General features: G+C 41.6%; 1 protein-coding gene across 2 annotated transcripts in view; it reads left to right on the top strand.

Moving 5' to 3' along the window:
* The first annotated feature begins 1,747 nt into the window (after positions 1-1,747).
* Positions 1,748-17,652, top strand: part of LOC139275132 (radixin) — a 103,499-nt gene continuing 87,594 nt past the window's right edge. The window contains exons 1-2 of one of the 2 annotated variants that reach the window (XM_070892174.1): positions 1,748-2,003; positions 3,483-3,547. In XM_070892174.1, the coding sequence (XP_070748275.1) occupies positions 3,536-3,547 (12 nt within the window). In that variant the 5' untranslated portion in view covers positions 1,748-2,003; positions 3,483-3,535. Of the gene's footprint in view, positions 2,004-3,277; positions 3,321-3,482; positions 3,548-17,652 lie in introns of those variants that run through there. The other variant, XM_070892175.1, reaches the window with a different exon arrangement.

Genomic DNA, 17,652 nt, shown 5'->3' with positions numbered 1-17,652 from the left:
CTTTCTGACAGTAGGCTCCCGAAGAATGGAAAGTGGTCCACGTTGTCCAAGACCTCGTAGTGGATTTTGACAACTGGGGGGGCAGTGCTGTGTGGTGGGGTCAGGTTGGTAGAGGACCTTTGTCTTACGGATGTTTAGTGTAAGGCCTATGCTCTCATACGCCTCGGTGAAGATGAAAAATAGCCACTTGACAAAGTACCAGAGTGCTTTAGGAATCCATTGAACAGTATCTCATTATGCCTTTGATAGGGGGTGAGAGAGAATAAGCAGTGTAGTACCAATACCACTCTACCAAGGCTACCGTATTGGACCATAATTTGGGTGGCAGGGCATCTAACCCCATCTGCCGTTAATTAGACTTGCTCTTGTACAAGTATGCTTTAAAAAATTTGGTGTGGCAAGTCGCTGAAAGTGCAAGCTGATAATGTCACAGAAGGGAAACCTGCATCTGGGATGTGAGTGAAAAGGGGAAGCGACTGTGTAACTCCTTAACGAATCAGATAGAAGGATTGTGAAATTAACAGCACAAGGACTGAGAAGGAAGTCTAAGTTAGATTGGGTGAAATCAATGCTAAATCATGAACAGTAACAGAAATAGAGTGGGAAAGATGAAAAGAAAAAAAGAGACAGAAAGGAAAAATAAAAATATTGTTTAAAAAATTTAAATTTTACATTTTGTATAATCTCCACCAACAATTAAAACATGAGACGCCACACTTGTGAAAGTTAATTGTAAGTGTCAGAGAGGTGACTGGCAGCAATTAACATTTATCACATCGTTAAAAGGGTTCTTAGACTGAAATGGACAAGACTTAACTTTCTGTGACGAGTTTAGTTTGCATCTACCACGCAAGTACAGCAAATTCACGGCGTTCAATGCATTTCAACGGTGAGGCAGACTGCGAGATGCTAATCGCGAAGCTAACGGAGGAGGGCGCATCTTGTACAGCAACTTTTGGATTTAACCGTGCATTTGCCCTCGCTGGACATAGCTGTAGCATTTGCGCGTAAATAACAGCCTTGCCGTTATTTTGACAGCAAGTTGTGGGCCATAAATTCTGACTTGAGCAGGCAGAGCAGCCTGTCCCCACACACTTGTAACCTGATCCTGTTTCTGAAGCATCGCGTGGCACAGCTAACTTGGAATGAGTCTGGGTTGGTTCAGGGAATCAATTTCCTAATTACTTAATTTAAAATAAAAATTAAAATGTAACCTCATGAGGAATTTAGTTATTAAATTACATTGTTAAATAAAGTAATTAAAATAAAGCTCTTTCAATTATATTCTTGATGTATATATCTATATTGTATACATAACATTTGGGGGAGGGGGGTTAATCCAAAATGTATTTAACTTACTGAGGAAAATCTTAATTCATGAATGCCTTATATATTTCACATCTTCCAACTTAGTGCCTATATACATATTAGAAAAAGGACAATTAAGTAATTTGAAAATTCTCTACCAAAATATGACATTTCACATGTAAATCAGCTAGTAGTTTTTATTTTATCAAATTTGTGGGAGATGGGATACAGTTTGAACATGCAGATCCAACTAAGTGATTATTCATACTAAGTAATAAAACATATATCAATTTGCGTCCTTCCCTCGCTTGGAAATGATGCCCAGCTTCGCAGAGACTGCAGTGCTGGAGCACGGAAGCGGCTCCCGGACAGCGATCGCAGTGTGTTGAGAGCAGTTAGTGCGGGTCATTGCCCCGGGCACTTCCCTCGATCATCGCTGGCATTCCAGCACCGTCTCAGTTTGCAGAGAGAAAAAAAGGGAATCAGTGAGGGGGACACAGGCAGCGCCATGTAGATGACGGCGGCACTGAGATGTGTCAGTGGGGACCACGCCTTGCACTCACTGGCGGCCATGTTGCGTTCTTACTGCTCAAAATTGCTCCGCTTGATCATCAACAGCAGAGAAATTTGAGAAGGACAATTTGTTTGGGAGCCTTTCTCACGTGACCTTTAACGGGGTCAGTTTTTACGCCCAGGTAAATTTTGCTTCCTCTATGTTTTGCTTTACTATGAAAGCAAAGCCTGTACTGAGTGTGAGGATTTCCCTTCATTATCTAATGCTCTCTTTATGTCTCTATCTCGTTGTCAGGCCTGAATGTACGAATGAAGGCCAGGGCTATGCCTGCTACATTCCTCTGCTTAAAGAAAACTTATTTAATTGAATGCGGAAAAAATAACAATCTGCGTAGATGAGGGGCAATATGATGAATAATTACATTGCACGACGAACGTTGTTTAGTTGCGAATCGTTTAGCATTGATTAAGTAACATCGCGTCTTTTTCCCTCAATATTGAAACATGGTAACAAACGGGTCGAGTAAGACTTTGAACTGCAACAGTTGAGTCGACCGGGATATTTGCAATACATCAGAACAAAAGGTTCAAATATTGGAATTTGATTTGAAGTATACATCATGCTTTGGATGTTTCGCCATTTCCATGCAGTTATACCTTTAAAATCAACACAATTATCACTCACACTTGCAAATCGTTTGACACCATCTCCGCCACCGCTGTGTACGTGTGAACACACATTGTATATGTGGGGGATGAACTCCGTCGGGTCCCGTTATCCGTAATGGTTTCTTGCTTGCGACAAATGTGTCTGTCTTAACAAAGTGGAAATGTACAAAATAATTTAATCTGTGGGCGTTTGAAGAAATACACATTTTAAAGTATTAGCAATATCAAAGTTGTAACAAGACGGGGAAGATGCAGGCACGATGCGGTTTTATTGTGTGTATTGAACGTAATGCGCCAGCAGTTGAATCATTGTCCTCTTTGCAGTTTGCGTTGTTGCTGCTACAGAAAACAAGATTTGTGTAAAAACTTTATTTTGCAATACATCTGTTAATTGTTCGCTCGCCTCCGTATTTATATTTAACAATAAATGTAGTTTATTTTCCTCCGTGGTGTTTTTTTTCCCTCCCCAACCTAACAACTGTCTGGAGGCGCCAAACAGTAGAAACCATAACTTGAGTTCATTTCTCTTGATAATCAAACTCGATAGCGCATCGAATCGCCGAGAAGCTGGAAATCCCGCCTTCCGGCCGCACAGATTGGTTTAATAGAACCGTTAATGGCACAAATTATACCTCAGCCAGCCGCTGCTCAGGCGAAGACTGTCTCTCTCACTCACAGCGGAAGCCCCGCCCCTACACTCTCCTCATTGGTTGTACGAGCCATCAATCGTCTTTAACCCGTCCCTTGTCGACCAGGCGGCTTGTGAGTGAATGCTGAAGCTGACAATCACTCGGGAAATAGGAAAGGGCGTGCAAGTCAGTGCTAGAGAGGTGGGCTGTTGGAATAGCTGAGGGAGGGGAAATGCTAAGTGCAGCGGGATCTGATACAATGTATTGACATGTAGTAATTAAAAGGTGAAATGTAATTAAAAAAATGTGGACTTGATACTTTATTTATAGCTTTCTTGCTTTGGTGTATTTAATTCTTCACAGAAAGCAGAGCGATTGGACCGTATCGTGCTGGTGTGTTAACCAGGACAGACAAAATGCCGAAGCCGGTAAGTAAAAGGATGTCTAATGTTTATTTTTAAATAGAATTTTAGAATTGCATTGGAATTGGTTTAACCTGTCTATGTGCTTTTTGGCTGAAGTTTATCGTTGAATGTTAATAAATCCGTTTGTCAGCAAATATTGTGGTTGGCGCACGGTTTACAATGGCTTATGTGGAAGGGGTGCTCTGAAATTCTGTAGCGACGGTCTGGCTATGATGCCAGTGATTCATTTCTTTCCCTTCCTTGCTCCCAGTATTTTTGATCGGCATAAGAGCTTTGGAGGGTGGGGCGACATACAGCATTTAAATGAATGTTCCATTAACTTGCATATATCTGAAGTTGCTGATACTAGTGTACTGCATCTATGAGGTAGCTCTAAAAGTAGGCGTTTCCATACCTTCCCAGGTCCAGAAAATTCGAACGGGATAAACCAGAAAATAAAAAAAATATATATTCACCAAAAGCATTGAGTTGTGCAATTTAATTAGGCAGCCCACCACACCTTGAGGGCAGGTTTGATGAAAGGTCATCGACCTGAAACGTTAACTGTTTCTCCTTCCACAGATGCTGCCTGACCTGAGTATTACCAGTATTTCCTGTTTTTATTACTCCTTAAGGGCAATGGGCTTTGCCAGCGATGCCTATATCCCGAGAATGAATTTAAAAATATACAGACTTTAGTAAATACTAATTTGGATGCAGCAGGGAATGTGCTTGTGATATATGCCTACTCCTTAAGTCTTTCTTGCCTCCTGCCCCCATGGTGCATATGCTCCACTCCATAAATCATGTAACAAGATGGTTTGATTCAATGAACTAAGCTGCAGAAGCTACCCAGGAACTTGGGATTATAATCTATTTCCATTTAAAACGTTGAACTAATAAGACCCTAAATTGTAACTTGACTGCAATCTACTTTATAAAGTTCAGGATCCCATATGTTTTATTGTCAGCTATGGCTCAGTTGGTAGTATTCTCTCTCAAGTCAAAAGGATGTGTTCAAGTCTTTTTTATTGCAACTTCATATACACAACACCAACTGAATAGCCCTCATCCACCCTCTCTGTTACCTCATCAAAACACTCAAGTTATTCAAATGCGATTTTCCCTTAATATCTATGCTGGCTCTCCTTTTATCATTCCATACTTGTTCAAGTGACAATTTTCTTCTGGATTATTGTTTCTAAAAGCTTCCCCACCACTGGCCTGTCTAAGCTAACTGGCCTGTAATTGCCAAGTTTACCTTTTCTCTTTCCTTTTTTGAACAAGGGTGTAACTTTTGCAATCCTCCAGTCCTCTGGCACCACCCCAGTATCTAAGAAGGATTGGAAGATTGTAGGCAGCAGCTCTGCAATTTCTACCCTTGCCTCAGCAACCTAGGATGCATCCAATCCAGACAGTGACTTATCCATCTTAAGTGCTGCTAGCCTTTCTAGTAGCCTTTATATTCAGCCTGATTCTCCCTTGTATTATCAACTGAAATCTGTCATGCATCCCCTTTTTCTGATCATCCTACTCTCTAACGCCTTCATTATCTGTGGAGCTCTGGCTTTGGTTGCCCTTCCTTTCTCCCTTGTGGGAATGTACCTAGACTGTACCCGAACCATCTCTTTAAAGGCTCCTTTGAATTACTTAAACATTGGTGTGATGATGCCAAGTTTATATTTCCTCTTATGTTGACCATAAATTATTATTTAATAATTCAATGCAATTTTTAGTTACACTACTATTTCTATCCAACCATCTACAATATTGTTTCTGTACCAACTACACACAAAACAGCTTTCTATAATCACTATAGTTGCGCTCCAATCTAAAGCCAATGCTTCTAACTGCACTGAAGGTTAGATTAACATTCATGAGTACTGGCTTGAATCTTAATCCTGAGTTGTAGACTGCTGGGTGTTGAGTTAATAAATTCTGATGCATGGACAGACCCCAGAGAAAGCTGTGATAAGTACCACTATACATTGATGTACAATTTAAGAAGGAAAAAAAATTCCAAAAGCAGTAACAGTTGTAACCTCTATATATTCTTTTCTGGGTGCCAGTGTTTATTTAAAACATGAACAAAGCTGACTGCTTGGCAGTGAGTTGTCATGGAAACTGGTCAGTGTCTGGAGTGGTCTCTGGTTTTTAAAAAAAAAAAGTCTTTTGATGATGTTCCTGTGACAGTGACTCAGAATTTGCAAGAGTGAGGAAGATAAAACAAATGGATATAAAGAAAAGGTGAACAGATATGTAGCTTGTTTTCATTGTTACTGAGAAATGAGTTTTCATATAAAACAAGAATATGTTCCTGAAGGGAAAAGATGGTAAATTAAATTGAAGAATTAATGCAGCTGCAGTGATGAAGTGTACTTGAGACAAAACCTCTGCCAGCCTGAAGAACCAGTGAATTTGAATTCAGTAGAAGTGGTGAAATGCTAGCCACTTTGTTTTAAGAGTAAAGTATGGTAGTTTAAGCAAGATAAATAAATTACAGTATCCTGCACAATTAGGTCATCTATATATTGTTTTAATTGGAAGTCTTCTAATTTTAAAAATACACTTATTTAAATGCCCAATATTGTCTGGACTCTTACTTTTTTATAGTTTACACACTGGACTGTGCCCTATCTAAAATGATTATAGCTCGTCAGTATCCTCAGGTTTGTTCTTCTTTGTTCATTGACTAGGTGCAAATTGTGTATTCTAGCTACCTTCAGCTAAGCCATGTGTCAAGCAAGACATTGTTAACATTTGTTCAGAGTGATTTCTCAGTAAAGTATCCCTGGTGGGACTAAGGTACTGGTTTTGCATTTGAATTAGTGCTGTTGAGTATTGGTGTATAGAAGTCACCACTACTGGAAATTAGATGAGTCCTTTGTTTTTTTTTATTGGGATCATCCAAGCTAAGGATATTAATGCTAGGGACTAGAATACTTTTCAGTATTCCCATCAAGAACTCCCAGGTTAGATATAGACAAAGTAGAGATCCTGATATTCTGCCTTGGATCCCCGTTTCTTTTCCCATGCAAGCCATTGCACTAGAAACTGAATTGACTTTACCCAAGCTCCTTTCACATAGGTCTCTTGCAGTCAGCAGACACAGGAGACTTTTACCCCATCAGTCTGGGCTGGATTTGAAACCCGTTGCCAGGGTGAAAGTCCAGTATCTAACCCATTGCCATGCAATTCCCCTCAGTTGTTTGACATATTGCTTAAATAGTCGGTGGTGGAGGAGGGTGATCCAGTACTTGATTTAAAATCACCAACTGGTAAATTCTATTGTATAGAATTTCAAAAATTAAATTTGGCCAATAAAGTACGTACAACGTTTTAACATTTCTAACTTAGCCAGTGTAATTATGTAATTTTCTCCTGTCACTGCCCCGGGCCCCACCCGCTGCCACCACCACCACTGGCCTGCAGAAGTATGCTATTTTGCTTCCTTTTGACAACTACAGTTAAGATTAGGAACTTGTAATGTTGTTGAAATCTTGAATCATACTAGATTGTAACTGTGTTACATGGTGCAATGTGCCACTGTACTAACCACCTGTGTTTGAGCTGCATATGAATAAACACTGAGTGCTGTAATGTTCAAAAAGGTATTCTTTGAACAAATTGGGCATAGTGGTCCATTGGGATTTTGTTTTTGAAACTGAAATGCTATTTAGGTTATCTCAAGGGTTCTGACATTTTGGAAAATGCAAACTTGTTTATTCAGGAAGACATCTACAGTTTCCAGAAATGAGATGCGTGATATTTGTCACAGAAAATGCTGGAATATACTCCGCAGGTCAGGCAGCAGCTGTAGAGAGAGAAACATTTCAGGTCAATGACCCTTCATCAGAACCGGACCTGAGTATTTTCAGTATTTTCTGTTTATTTCAAATTTCTAGTATCAGCATGTGATATTAGTTATGGACTTCCTAGCAAGCTGAAAATTCTCCTGGAGAGAACCTTGTTCTAGGTTTTAAAGTTCCAACTTGGTGAACTTTTCATCATAAACTACAAGGACAACCTGTAAATGAAATAATTGGCAACAAACAATACTAAATATAAAGGCACTTTAAGATTGAATTATTACTGTGAAGTGATTTTTTTTTGCAGTCTGACATGTCATTTTTATAGATTGCTTGCTACTTTGTGATTTTAATTGTGCGCTGCCATGTTACTTTTATGAACTTGAACTTTAAGAAAGTGTTCTTTGTGTAGAACTTCTTCACTGCACTGTGTCGGAGCAGTGAACGACTGGCTGCATCTTCAGGATTTCTGCATTCAGATCCGTATGCACGAAATCCTGAAATTGTGGCCAGTTTCAAAGGAGTAATAACAGCGATCGCTGTTCATTTGCTGTTATTACCCATTGCAAATTCCGGTCCCATTTTTGCTGTGGTGCAGACCTAATGCTACTGAGCAGGACAGATAGATTTGTTACCTGCTCGAGTCAGTTTCTGGCATGAGCTACAGTATGTGAATGCTGTAGCATTTTTATTCGTTCATGGGATGTCGGCTATGCTGGCAAGGCCAGCATTTATTGGCCATCCCTATTTGCCCTTGAGATGATGGTGGTGAGCCGCCGCCTTGAACCACTGCATTCCGTGTGGTGAAGGTACTCCCACAGTGCTGTTAGGGAGGGAGTTCCAGGATTTTGACCCAGCGACAATGAAGGAATGGCGATATACTTCCAAGTCAGGATGGTGTGTGACATGGAGGGAAACATAGAGGTGGTGATGTTACTATGTACCTGCTGCCCTTGTCCTTCTAGGTGGTAGAGGTTGCGGGTTTGGGAGGTGCTGCCGAAGAAGCCTTGCCGAGTTGCTGCAGTGCATCTTGTAGATGGTACACACTGCAGCCATGGTACATTGGTGATGGAGAATGTGAATGTTTAAGGTGGTGGATGGGGTGCCAATTGAGCGGGCTGCTTTGTCCTGGCTGGTGTTGAGCTGCTTGTGGTGTTGAAGTTGCACTCATCTAGACAACTGGAGAGTAATCCATCACACTCCAGACTTGTGCCTTGTAGATGGTGGAAAGGCTTTGGGGAATCAGAAGGTGAGACACTCGCCACACAACACGAGCCTCCGATCTGCGCTCGTTGCCACAGTATTTATCTGGCTGGTCCAGTTAAGTTTCTGGTTAATGGTGACGCCCAGGATGTTGCTGGGAGATTTGGCAATGGTAATGCTATTGAATGTCATGGGGAGGTGGTCATTGCCTGACACATGTGTGACGTGAATGTCACTTGCCACTTATCAGCCGAAGCCTGAATGTTGTTCAGGTCTTGCTGCATGCTGGCATGGACTGCATCATTTTCTGAGGCGTTGTGAATGGAACTGAACACTGTGCAGTCAACAGCGAATATCCTCACTTCTGACCTTCTGATGGAGCAGCTGAAGATGGTTGGGCCTAGGGCACTGCCCTGAGGAAATCCTGCAGTGATATCCTGGGGCTGGGATGATTGACCTCCAACCACCACAACCACCTTCCTTTGTGCTAGGTATGACTCCAGCCAGTGGAAAGCTTTCCCCCTGATTTCCATTGATTTCAGTTTTACTAGGGCCCCTTGATGCCACACTTAGTCAAATACTGCATTGATGTCAAGGGCAGTCACTCTCGGCTCGCCTCTGGAATTCAGCTCTTTTGTCCTTATTTGGACCAAGGCTGTAATGAGGTCTGGAGCCGAATTGGATTTGTCCTGCTTTTTGTGGGCTGGACAGCTTTTCACTTTGTCTTATAGTTGCTAGTGTTGTAGCTGTACTGGAACAGCTTGGCAAGAGGCGTGGCTAGTTCTGGAGCACAAATCTTCAGCATGACAGCTGGGATGTTGTCTGGCCCCATAGCCTTTGTTGTATCCAGTGCGCTCAGCCATTTCTTGATAGCACGTGGAGTGAATTGAATTAGCTGAAGATTGGCTTCTGTGATGGTTTGGACCTCCGGAGGAGGCCGATATGGATCATCCACTCGGCACCTGGCTGAAGATGGTTGTAAAAGCTTCAGCCTTGTCTTTTGCACTCACGTGCCGGGCTCTACCATCATTGAGAGTGGGAATATTCATGGAGCCTTCTCCTCCCGTTAGTAGTTTGTTCACGACTGGATGTGGCAGGACTACAGAGCTTTAATCTGATTTGTTTGTGCGATCACTTAGCCTTGTCTATCGCATGCTGCTTTTGCTTTGTAGCATTCATGTAGAGTCCTGTGTTGCAGCTTCCCCAGGATGGCTCCTCATTTTCAGGTATGTCTGGTGCTGCTCCTGGCATGCTCTTCTACACTCTTCATTGAACCAGGGTTGGTCCCCTGGCTTGATGGAATGGTAGAGTGAGGGATATGCTGTGCCATGAGGTTACAGAATATGGTGGAATACAATTCTGCTGCTGTTGATGGCCCACAGCACCTCCATGGATGCCCAGTTTTGAGCTGCTAGATCTGTTCTGAATCTATCCCATTTAGAACAGTGATAGTGGCACACAACACGATTGATGGTGTTCTCAGTGTGAAGACGGGACATCATTTCCACAATGACCTGTGCCGTGGTCGCTGCTGTCATGGACAGGTGCATCTGCGACAGGTAGATGGATGAGGTCAAGTAGGTTTTTCCCTCGTGTTGGTTCTCACCACCTGCTGCAGGCCCAGTCTGGCAACTATGTCCTTTATGCCAGCTCGGTCAGTAGTGGTGCTACTGAGCCACTCTTGATAATGGACATTGAAGTCCCCCACCCAGAGTACATTCTGTGCCCTTGCTACTCTCAGTACTACTTCCAAGTGGTGTTCAACATGGAGTACTCATCAGCTGAGGGAGGGCGGTAGGTGGTAATCAGCAGGAGGTTTCCTTGTCCATGCTTGACCTGAAGCCATGAGACTTCATGGGGTCCGGAGTCAATGTGAGGACTCCCCAGGGCGACTCCCTCCTGAGTGTATACTATGCTGCCACCCCTGGTTGGTTTGTCTGCCAGTGGGACAGGACATGCCCAGGGATGGCGATGGAGTCGTCTGGGACATTGGCTGAAAAGTATGATTCTGAGAGTATGACTATGTCAGGCTGTTGCTTGACCAGTCTGTGGGACAGCGCTCCCAATTTTGGCACCAGTCCCCAGATGTTGGTGAGGAGAACTTTGCAAGGTCAGCTGGGCTTGGTATGCTACAGAGAGAGGGAAACCAGGAAAGTCTGGCCATAGTGATATCTAGTCGTTACCAATGGTTGACTACAGAGGTAGCGGAGTAGGCAGCGTATTCACCTCTTGGCAGTAGAAAAATGGAGGCCAATTGAAATTTGGATAACTTGCAACTGGAGAAATGATTAAAAATGTAAATATTCTTATTAATAATTGCAAACTTCAGATTTGTAACATGCTGCACAACATTTTATTTTAAAGCATTGATTTCCCAGTAGCTTTGTTGTATAAATGCATTGAGCTGCAGGTATTGAGCTTTACAGATCAGGACAGTCCCAAGATTGACCTCTCGTTGATACGAGCTAGCTGATGGGTTGGTGATTGAAGCACTACAGTTTGCCATATTGGACAGAATGTCTGCTCCTGATGATTCAGTGACTCCTGCTGGAAAGGTCTGTTAATGATGACCCAAGGACAGGATTAGATTTGATTCCGATTTCTCCGCCCACCACCATCCCTGCCCCCTCCAACCCAGCAATAGTTATGGAGGACACTGATTATATCTGACCAGGCTTGTATATGAAGAATGGCTGCTTGTGCAAGGTACCAGTGGGTTGATGTGTCTGAAAATAAAGATTTTTTTAAAGTTTAAAAAAAATGATGTGTTTTCAGTACCATATATCCTAACTATTCAATTATTCTCTGCGGCTTGCATAGCATGATACTAATTTTATAACCATTTTCATGACCGAACTAACACACACTCAATGTGTTTAAGTAATGTTTTATATAACATCAACTGCTTTCAAAATCATTTATGTAAGTAGTAATGAGTTGAATTTACAACAACAACTTTTATATAGCGCCTTTAACATTGTAAAACGTCCCAAGGTGCTTCACAGGAGTATTGAGACAATAAATTTGACACTGAGCCACATAAGGAGAAATTGGGGTAGATGAACAAAAGCTTAGTTAATGAGGTAGGTTTTAAGAAGTGTCTTAAAGGAGGATAGAGAGGTGGAGAGATTTAGGCAGGGAATTCCAGAGCTTGGGGCCTAGGCAACAGAAGGCATTGCCACCAATGGTTGAGTGATTATAATCAGGGATGCTCAAGAGGGCAGAATTAGAGGAGCTCCGATATCTCGGCGGGAGGGAGGTTGTCGGGCTGGAGGAGATTAGAGATGGGGAGGAATGATGGAGGGATTTGAAAACCAGGATGAGAATTTTGAAATTGAGGTGTTGCTTAACCCGGAGCCGATGTCGGTCAGCGAGCACACGGGTGAGTGGGACTTCGTGCGAGTTAGGATGCGGGCAGCCGAGTATTTAGTGTATTTCTTCTTGTGTCTGCTGCTTATAACTGAAGGTCAGCTATAGTGGATATCATATGGGTACCCAATTGTACACCATTTTAAATAAATAGATCTTGCTGCGAGTCATGGTTTATGTCACATGTCCACAGTTACTGAAATGTCGAACCTGGGACTGGGAGAATCTTTCATTTTATACAATGGCTGGATGAGTGTAGTGAAAATCTTGTACGATTTGAAGTATTGATTTTTGTAGCCCTACCACTATATATACATATATCTTTTGGAAGTTTCTTTGTCTGCTGCTGTAACTTTGGAGGATCAGCAACATTCCCGGATTGGCTCAAATGAATTTCCACCATTCTTCCACCGAAGTTACGGCAGCCAATTGGAAATCCCCCCGAGATAACACCCGACGATGGTGTCACAGAAGAATGAGTTAATTGCAATGGTTAGGTTGGCATACTGCTGTTGGGTCTCACTGATATTACTTCAGAGGTGTGTTTTTGTAATCCAGATGTGCAGTGCCAGAGTTGAGGAATGCAATCTGACAGTAAGTAAATTTATAATAAAAGTGGCGCTTGAGAGAGAAAGAAAGAACTTGAATTTTCATGGCAACTCCCCTTTCATTACCTTGATGTCCCAAAGCATTTCACAACCAGTGGAATACTTTTGAAGTGTAGTCACTGTTGTAAAATAGAGAAATGAGGCAGCCTATTTGTGCACAGTGAAGTTCCACAAACAGCAATGAGATAGTGATAAGTAAAGGATAAATATTGGCCAGGAGAACAACTCCTCCTCTTTGAATAGTGAAGTGGTATCTTTTGCATCCACCTGAGAGCTGACGGAACCTGAAAAATGGCGCACCCGAAAATGCAGCACACTCTCAGTACCTCACTGAAGTGTTAGTCAAGATTGTGTGCTCAAATCTTTTTTTTTTTTAAATATTCATTCTCAGGATGTGGGCATTGCTGGCAATCTCTGGAGTGATGCTTGCATCCATAATCTTCTGAACTGGAGGCGAGAGTGCTGCCACTAAGCCATGGCTGAAACCTGTTAACATGTGTAACATGAGCAACATTATCAGCTTCTTAACAAAACAGTGGCTGAAACCCAACATTTTTATACTTAATGTTTGTAAACCGACTCTTGCAGAGAATTACAGGTGTGCAGGAATGGCCGTGCCCTTTAGCTGCATCTCTGGCATGGTCATATGTGCATACTTTAACTTTATGCATTTGTTGTCAATCAGAATAAAATGCTTCTGTATTTATTGGACTTTGGGTAGATAAAAAGTACCCTTTATGCTTTTCTGAGCTCCATACTGCTTCAATGAATGTTCCCACTTCCTGCATTATATATCTTGCTGATTCTGCTGGTTTTTTCAGTGTTTTGTGCTATAAGCTTAGGGCTTAGGGTTGAGACACCACAAAGGAGTTTCACGTAAAATTTTTGCTGCTGGCAAAAAGATTTTTAAAATCTTGGGTCTGAAGTGGATTTAAAGCCATTTTATCACTTGGTCCCCCTCTAAAGGATCCAGAATATTTCTGCATATGTAAATGTTTGAATTGGGATGATTTTTATTTGGGATTTTAGTTCTATTTTATTAAAACTGAAAATTGAGTTGTGATCAAAGCTGTGTGACACCTAGTTGTGATGCAGCTTGCAATGCAGGTTCATCACTAGGATTTTAGTTAAGTGAAATTTTCATGCTATGTCTAATTATAGACTTTGTCCTAACAAGTTTAGAGAGATTTTCAGTTGTGTAATGCTTGGGTGAAGTACTGGTTGGTTACAGATCTGTAGTGTTGGAAATCGTTTGAAGTGACCAGTTACAAGTATTGCATAAGAATTGTATTGGTGCAAAACTACATTTGCTTTGGCTTCAGTGCAGTTTTTCTTAGTGTACAAGGGAAGAAGGAATATAACTGAAAGTGTTAATTCTCTGTTCATTTCTTGTAATGTAAAGTGGATCCTCTAACTACCATAATGGTTGGGACCCTCAACCCCCAAATAGTCCCCAAATCTCCATTTCAGTATTTAAATGAACTTCATAAACTACTTTGCTTTATTGTAAACTGAACTTAAAATAAATAATTCTGGCAGCTGCAATACCTGCAAACACTTTGATTCAGTGGTTCTTGAAACCTATTTTATAGATTTCTTTTAATAAATTCTGGTAGTTCCAGATTAGTCTTCAGACCCAAAGCTTTGTCTTCTGTAAAAAAAAAAAAAAAATATCTTGGGAATAATTGAGAATGTAGATAATGGAAACCTGGATAATCAAGGTTAGGCTATATCCATAGGAAATTTCCCAACATTGGTGCTTAGAACTTACTGCCTTATTATGTGGCTCTTGATCTATTATATTCAGTCAAGCTGCTTCACTGAGAACTAACTTGGGTCAGCTTGTGAAAAATAAATAAAATGAAGTCATTGCTGTTTAGGTATGCAGGTCTGATGTAGGGTTGGACATCTGGAACATTAGCTAGTCCTTTCTCTCCACAGATGCTGGCTGACCTGTGAATTTGTGGTATTTACAGTTTTTTGTTTTTCATGTGTGTACCTTATTGGAAGGTTAGCAGTGATGAATCTGATTAGTAATTGTACAGGTATTTATATATTACATATTCAGCATATTACACAGTATTTTGATGGGTTACTGTAGTTTACAGCCTCATCACTAGGGAACTGAACAGCTTTTTGCTTTATATAACAATAATAGATTTGCAGTATTTTTTTTTATAAAGAGATTCAATGCTGACTCATGACCTCATGGGTACTTGCATCCATCTGATACGTCATTTAAGTGGCCATTATTCTGATAGTCAGTTTGACTGTGGAAAGGCTCATAATCGATCCTTTACTTACCTGATGTCCATTCACATGCGCTTTCTAGTGGGATTTGCTGGATAATCAAACATTTGGAGAAATAATGGAAGAAAGGGACAGTATTTTTGAAATAATCAATGGCTTTTTGCCTTTTTATCTTTAGCTTTGTACCTTGGTTATCACTTTTTTAATGAAGGAAATTGGGGATGCACAAGAATTAGTGGCGGGGGCTGAAGACAATGGCTTTGGTCTTCCCAATATATAATTGGAGGAAATTTCTGCTCGTCTAATACTGGATGTTGGACAAGCAGTGTGAAAAATCAGATACAGTGGAGACTGCTCCATACCATATTGTACAAAAACATGTACTAAAAGACACTTCTAAATCCTTATTACAATTTAAAAAAAACGGTAGTATTGAGCCAGGCTGAAGCTTGCTTGTAAAATAGTACAGACCAGACTAAAGTATATCATCGAAGATAATGATTGAACTTCAAAAATGTAGGCTAACCTGTGAAAAACCATTTGCAAGGGTTGCTGTGGACATCTTGTGTTAAGTAGTTGCATTGTATAACTTGCTGCAACTGCTCTGATAAACCTAGTGAACAAAGTTTATGGGCCCAAGTTTCCACATGATTTGCACCTGATTTTTAGGAGCAACTGGTGGAGAACGGACTATCTTAGAAATCACAATTCTCCACTTTTTTTCTGCAGTTCTAGTCAGGTAGAACAGTTCCACTTTGGAACAGAATTTTTTCTTCAAAAGGGGGCGTGTCCGGCCACTGACGCTTGATTTGAAAGTTTCCACAGTGAAAACGTACTCCAAACTAACTTAGAATGGAGCAAGTGAAGATTTTTGTAGAACTGAAAAAACCTGTTCTACACATTAAAAAATCAGGCGCAGGTTACAAATTAGGCGTCCAGAACGAGGGGGGGAAGGGAAGTCGTTAAATTCTACAATAAATCCTTATTTATACTTATACAAATATTATACAAATAAATCCAACCTGAATAAAAATTTATAAGCAAAGAAAAGATTAAATAAACAATCTTCCTACCTGTGTGAAAGTGCTTCAGCCAGGGAGAATGCTGCAGCAAGCCTCTCAAAATGAGGCAGCCGTTCCCGAACGCGGGGGGTGGGGTGGGGGGTAGGAAGCCGTTCCAGACGGCGGGCGGGAGGGAGGGGACCGACCGACCGAACGCGGGGGGGGGGGGGAAGGAAGCCGTTCCAGACGGACGGAGGGAGGGGGGGGAAGGAGACAGAAGGCTGCTGGAAGCCTCAGAAATTGAGGAGCCATTTCCCGACGGCAAACGGGGGAGGTCATCGGGAAACGGCTGCCTCAACTTTCTGAGGCTTCCTGCAGCCTTCAGTGCTGATGGCAATGTGCTTTTATTAAAAAATGTTCAAAAACTAAACAGCGACAAAGAACTACAAAAATGGCCGAATGCCAATGTTTCCTTCTTGCGCGTGTGCGAACGCTCCAACGTGCATGCGCAGCGTTGCCGGCAGGAAAAAAACTAATTTAAATACTACCCGCCCCCTCCCACTTACAAAATCGGCGCGAGTGTAGGCTCCGCCCCCCTGGGCGCCGCGCCAAACAGACAAGGAGCTGCAGGGTGCTCCAGAATCGCGGGTTTTTTTCCGGCGCCGTTTTAGGCGCGAAAAACGGGCGCCCAGCTCGGAGGGGCGCCCATTTTTTAATCGTGTGGAAACTTGGGCCCATTGTATCTCCTAAATGTTACTGAGAAACTTGGAATTCTATGTATTTTTTTCTACATTACTTAAAGAAGTTTCTTTGAATCAAGAAATCAGGTTTCCTTGTATTGTCTTAATTATTTTTTTAAAAATCTGTGTTTAATGGTATGTTGTGTACGGATGCAATTTGTCATGTTCTTAACCAATTATGAAGGTTGCCCTGGAGTCCCATTAGTGGATTTTATAATTGCAAGTGCACAGATGTATAAAGGTGCATTTAGTTTATTATTTTTTTGTCAAGGGAATTCTACGCAAATGGCAATGGGAGATTTGTGGGAAAGAAAATGTTTGGTCGTTAGTGATGTTCTTAACAATTGTAGCAATGCACATACGAACAGTGATGGACAGGTAAAGACTCTCTGGTCCATCGAGCCTGTCCCACACAATTGTGATAGCTTGTGTATCTCAATATATACACTCCCACCCACCCAAAATCGTGTGACGTCCTTTTTAGAGGGGCAAAAAACAGATTAAAAATCCCAGGCCAATCTGTGGGGGGGGGGGAAATTCTGGGAAATTCCTCTCCGACTCATCTAGGCGATTTAAAACTAATCCAAGAGATCACTCTGGGCCTGAATTCCCTGCAGTACCTACCTTCTGTAAGAGGTGATCTCTGCCCCAGCCAGAAACTGGTCCAGCTCTCACTTGAATGAATTCAACGAATTAGCATCCACCACATGAGAACAGCAGCCTATTCCAGAGGTCCACTATTCTCTGACATCTAACCTAGATTTGGCCTTATATACTTAAACTTGTGACTCTGGTCCACCCTAACCTATTTAATTGGAACAAACTGTCTCTTCCCTTCATTATCTTAAAATCCTCAATTGGATCACCTCTAAGTCTAGTCTAGACTCCCAACTCTTTTAGCCCATCTTGATAACGAAGATGCTTTAAACTGGGGAATTACTCTCATGGCCCTCCTCTGCACCCTTTCCAAAGCCTCAATAACAGTCACCATGTGAGAAGACCAAAACTGGACAAGTATTCCAAGTGCAGCCTAACCAAGGACTTGTACAACAACAAAATAGTATGCCTTGTCTTTCAATGTCCTATGGATACACCTCAACACCCTATTTGACTAGCTATTGCTTCATGGCATTTCTCATATTTTAAAGA

This window comes from Pristiophorus japonicus, chromosome 10, assembly GCF_044704955.1.
Source record: "Pristiophorus japonicus isolate sPriJap1 chromosome 10, sPriJap1.hap1, whole genome shotgun sequence".
In the NCBI taxonomy this organism is placed as follows: Eukaryota; Metazoa; Chordata; class Chondrichthyes; family Pristiophoridae; genus Pristiophorus; species Pristiophorus japonicus.
This window is presented reverse-complemented; position numbering and strand designations above follow the sequence as displayed.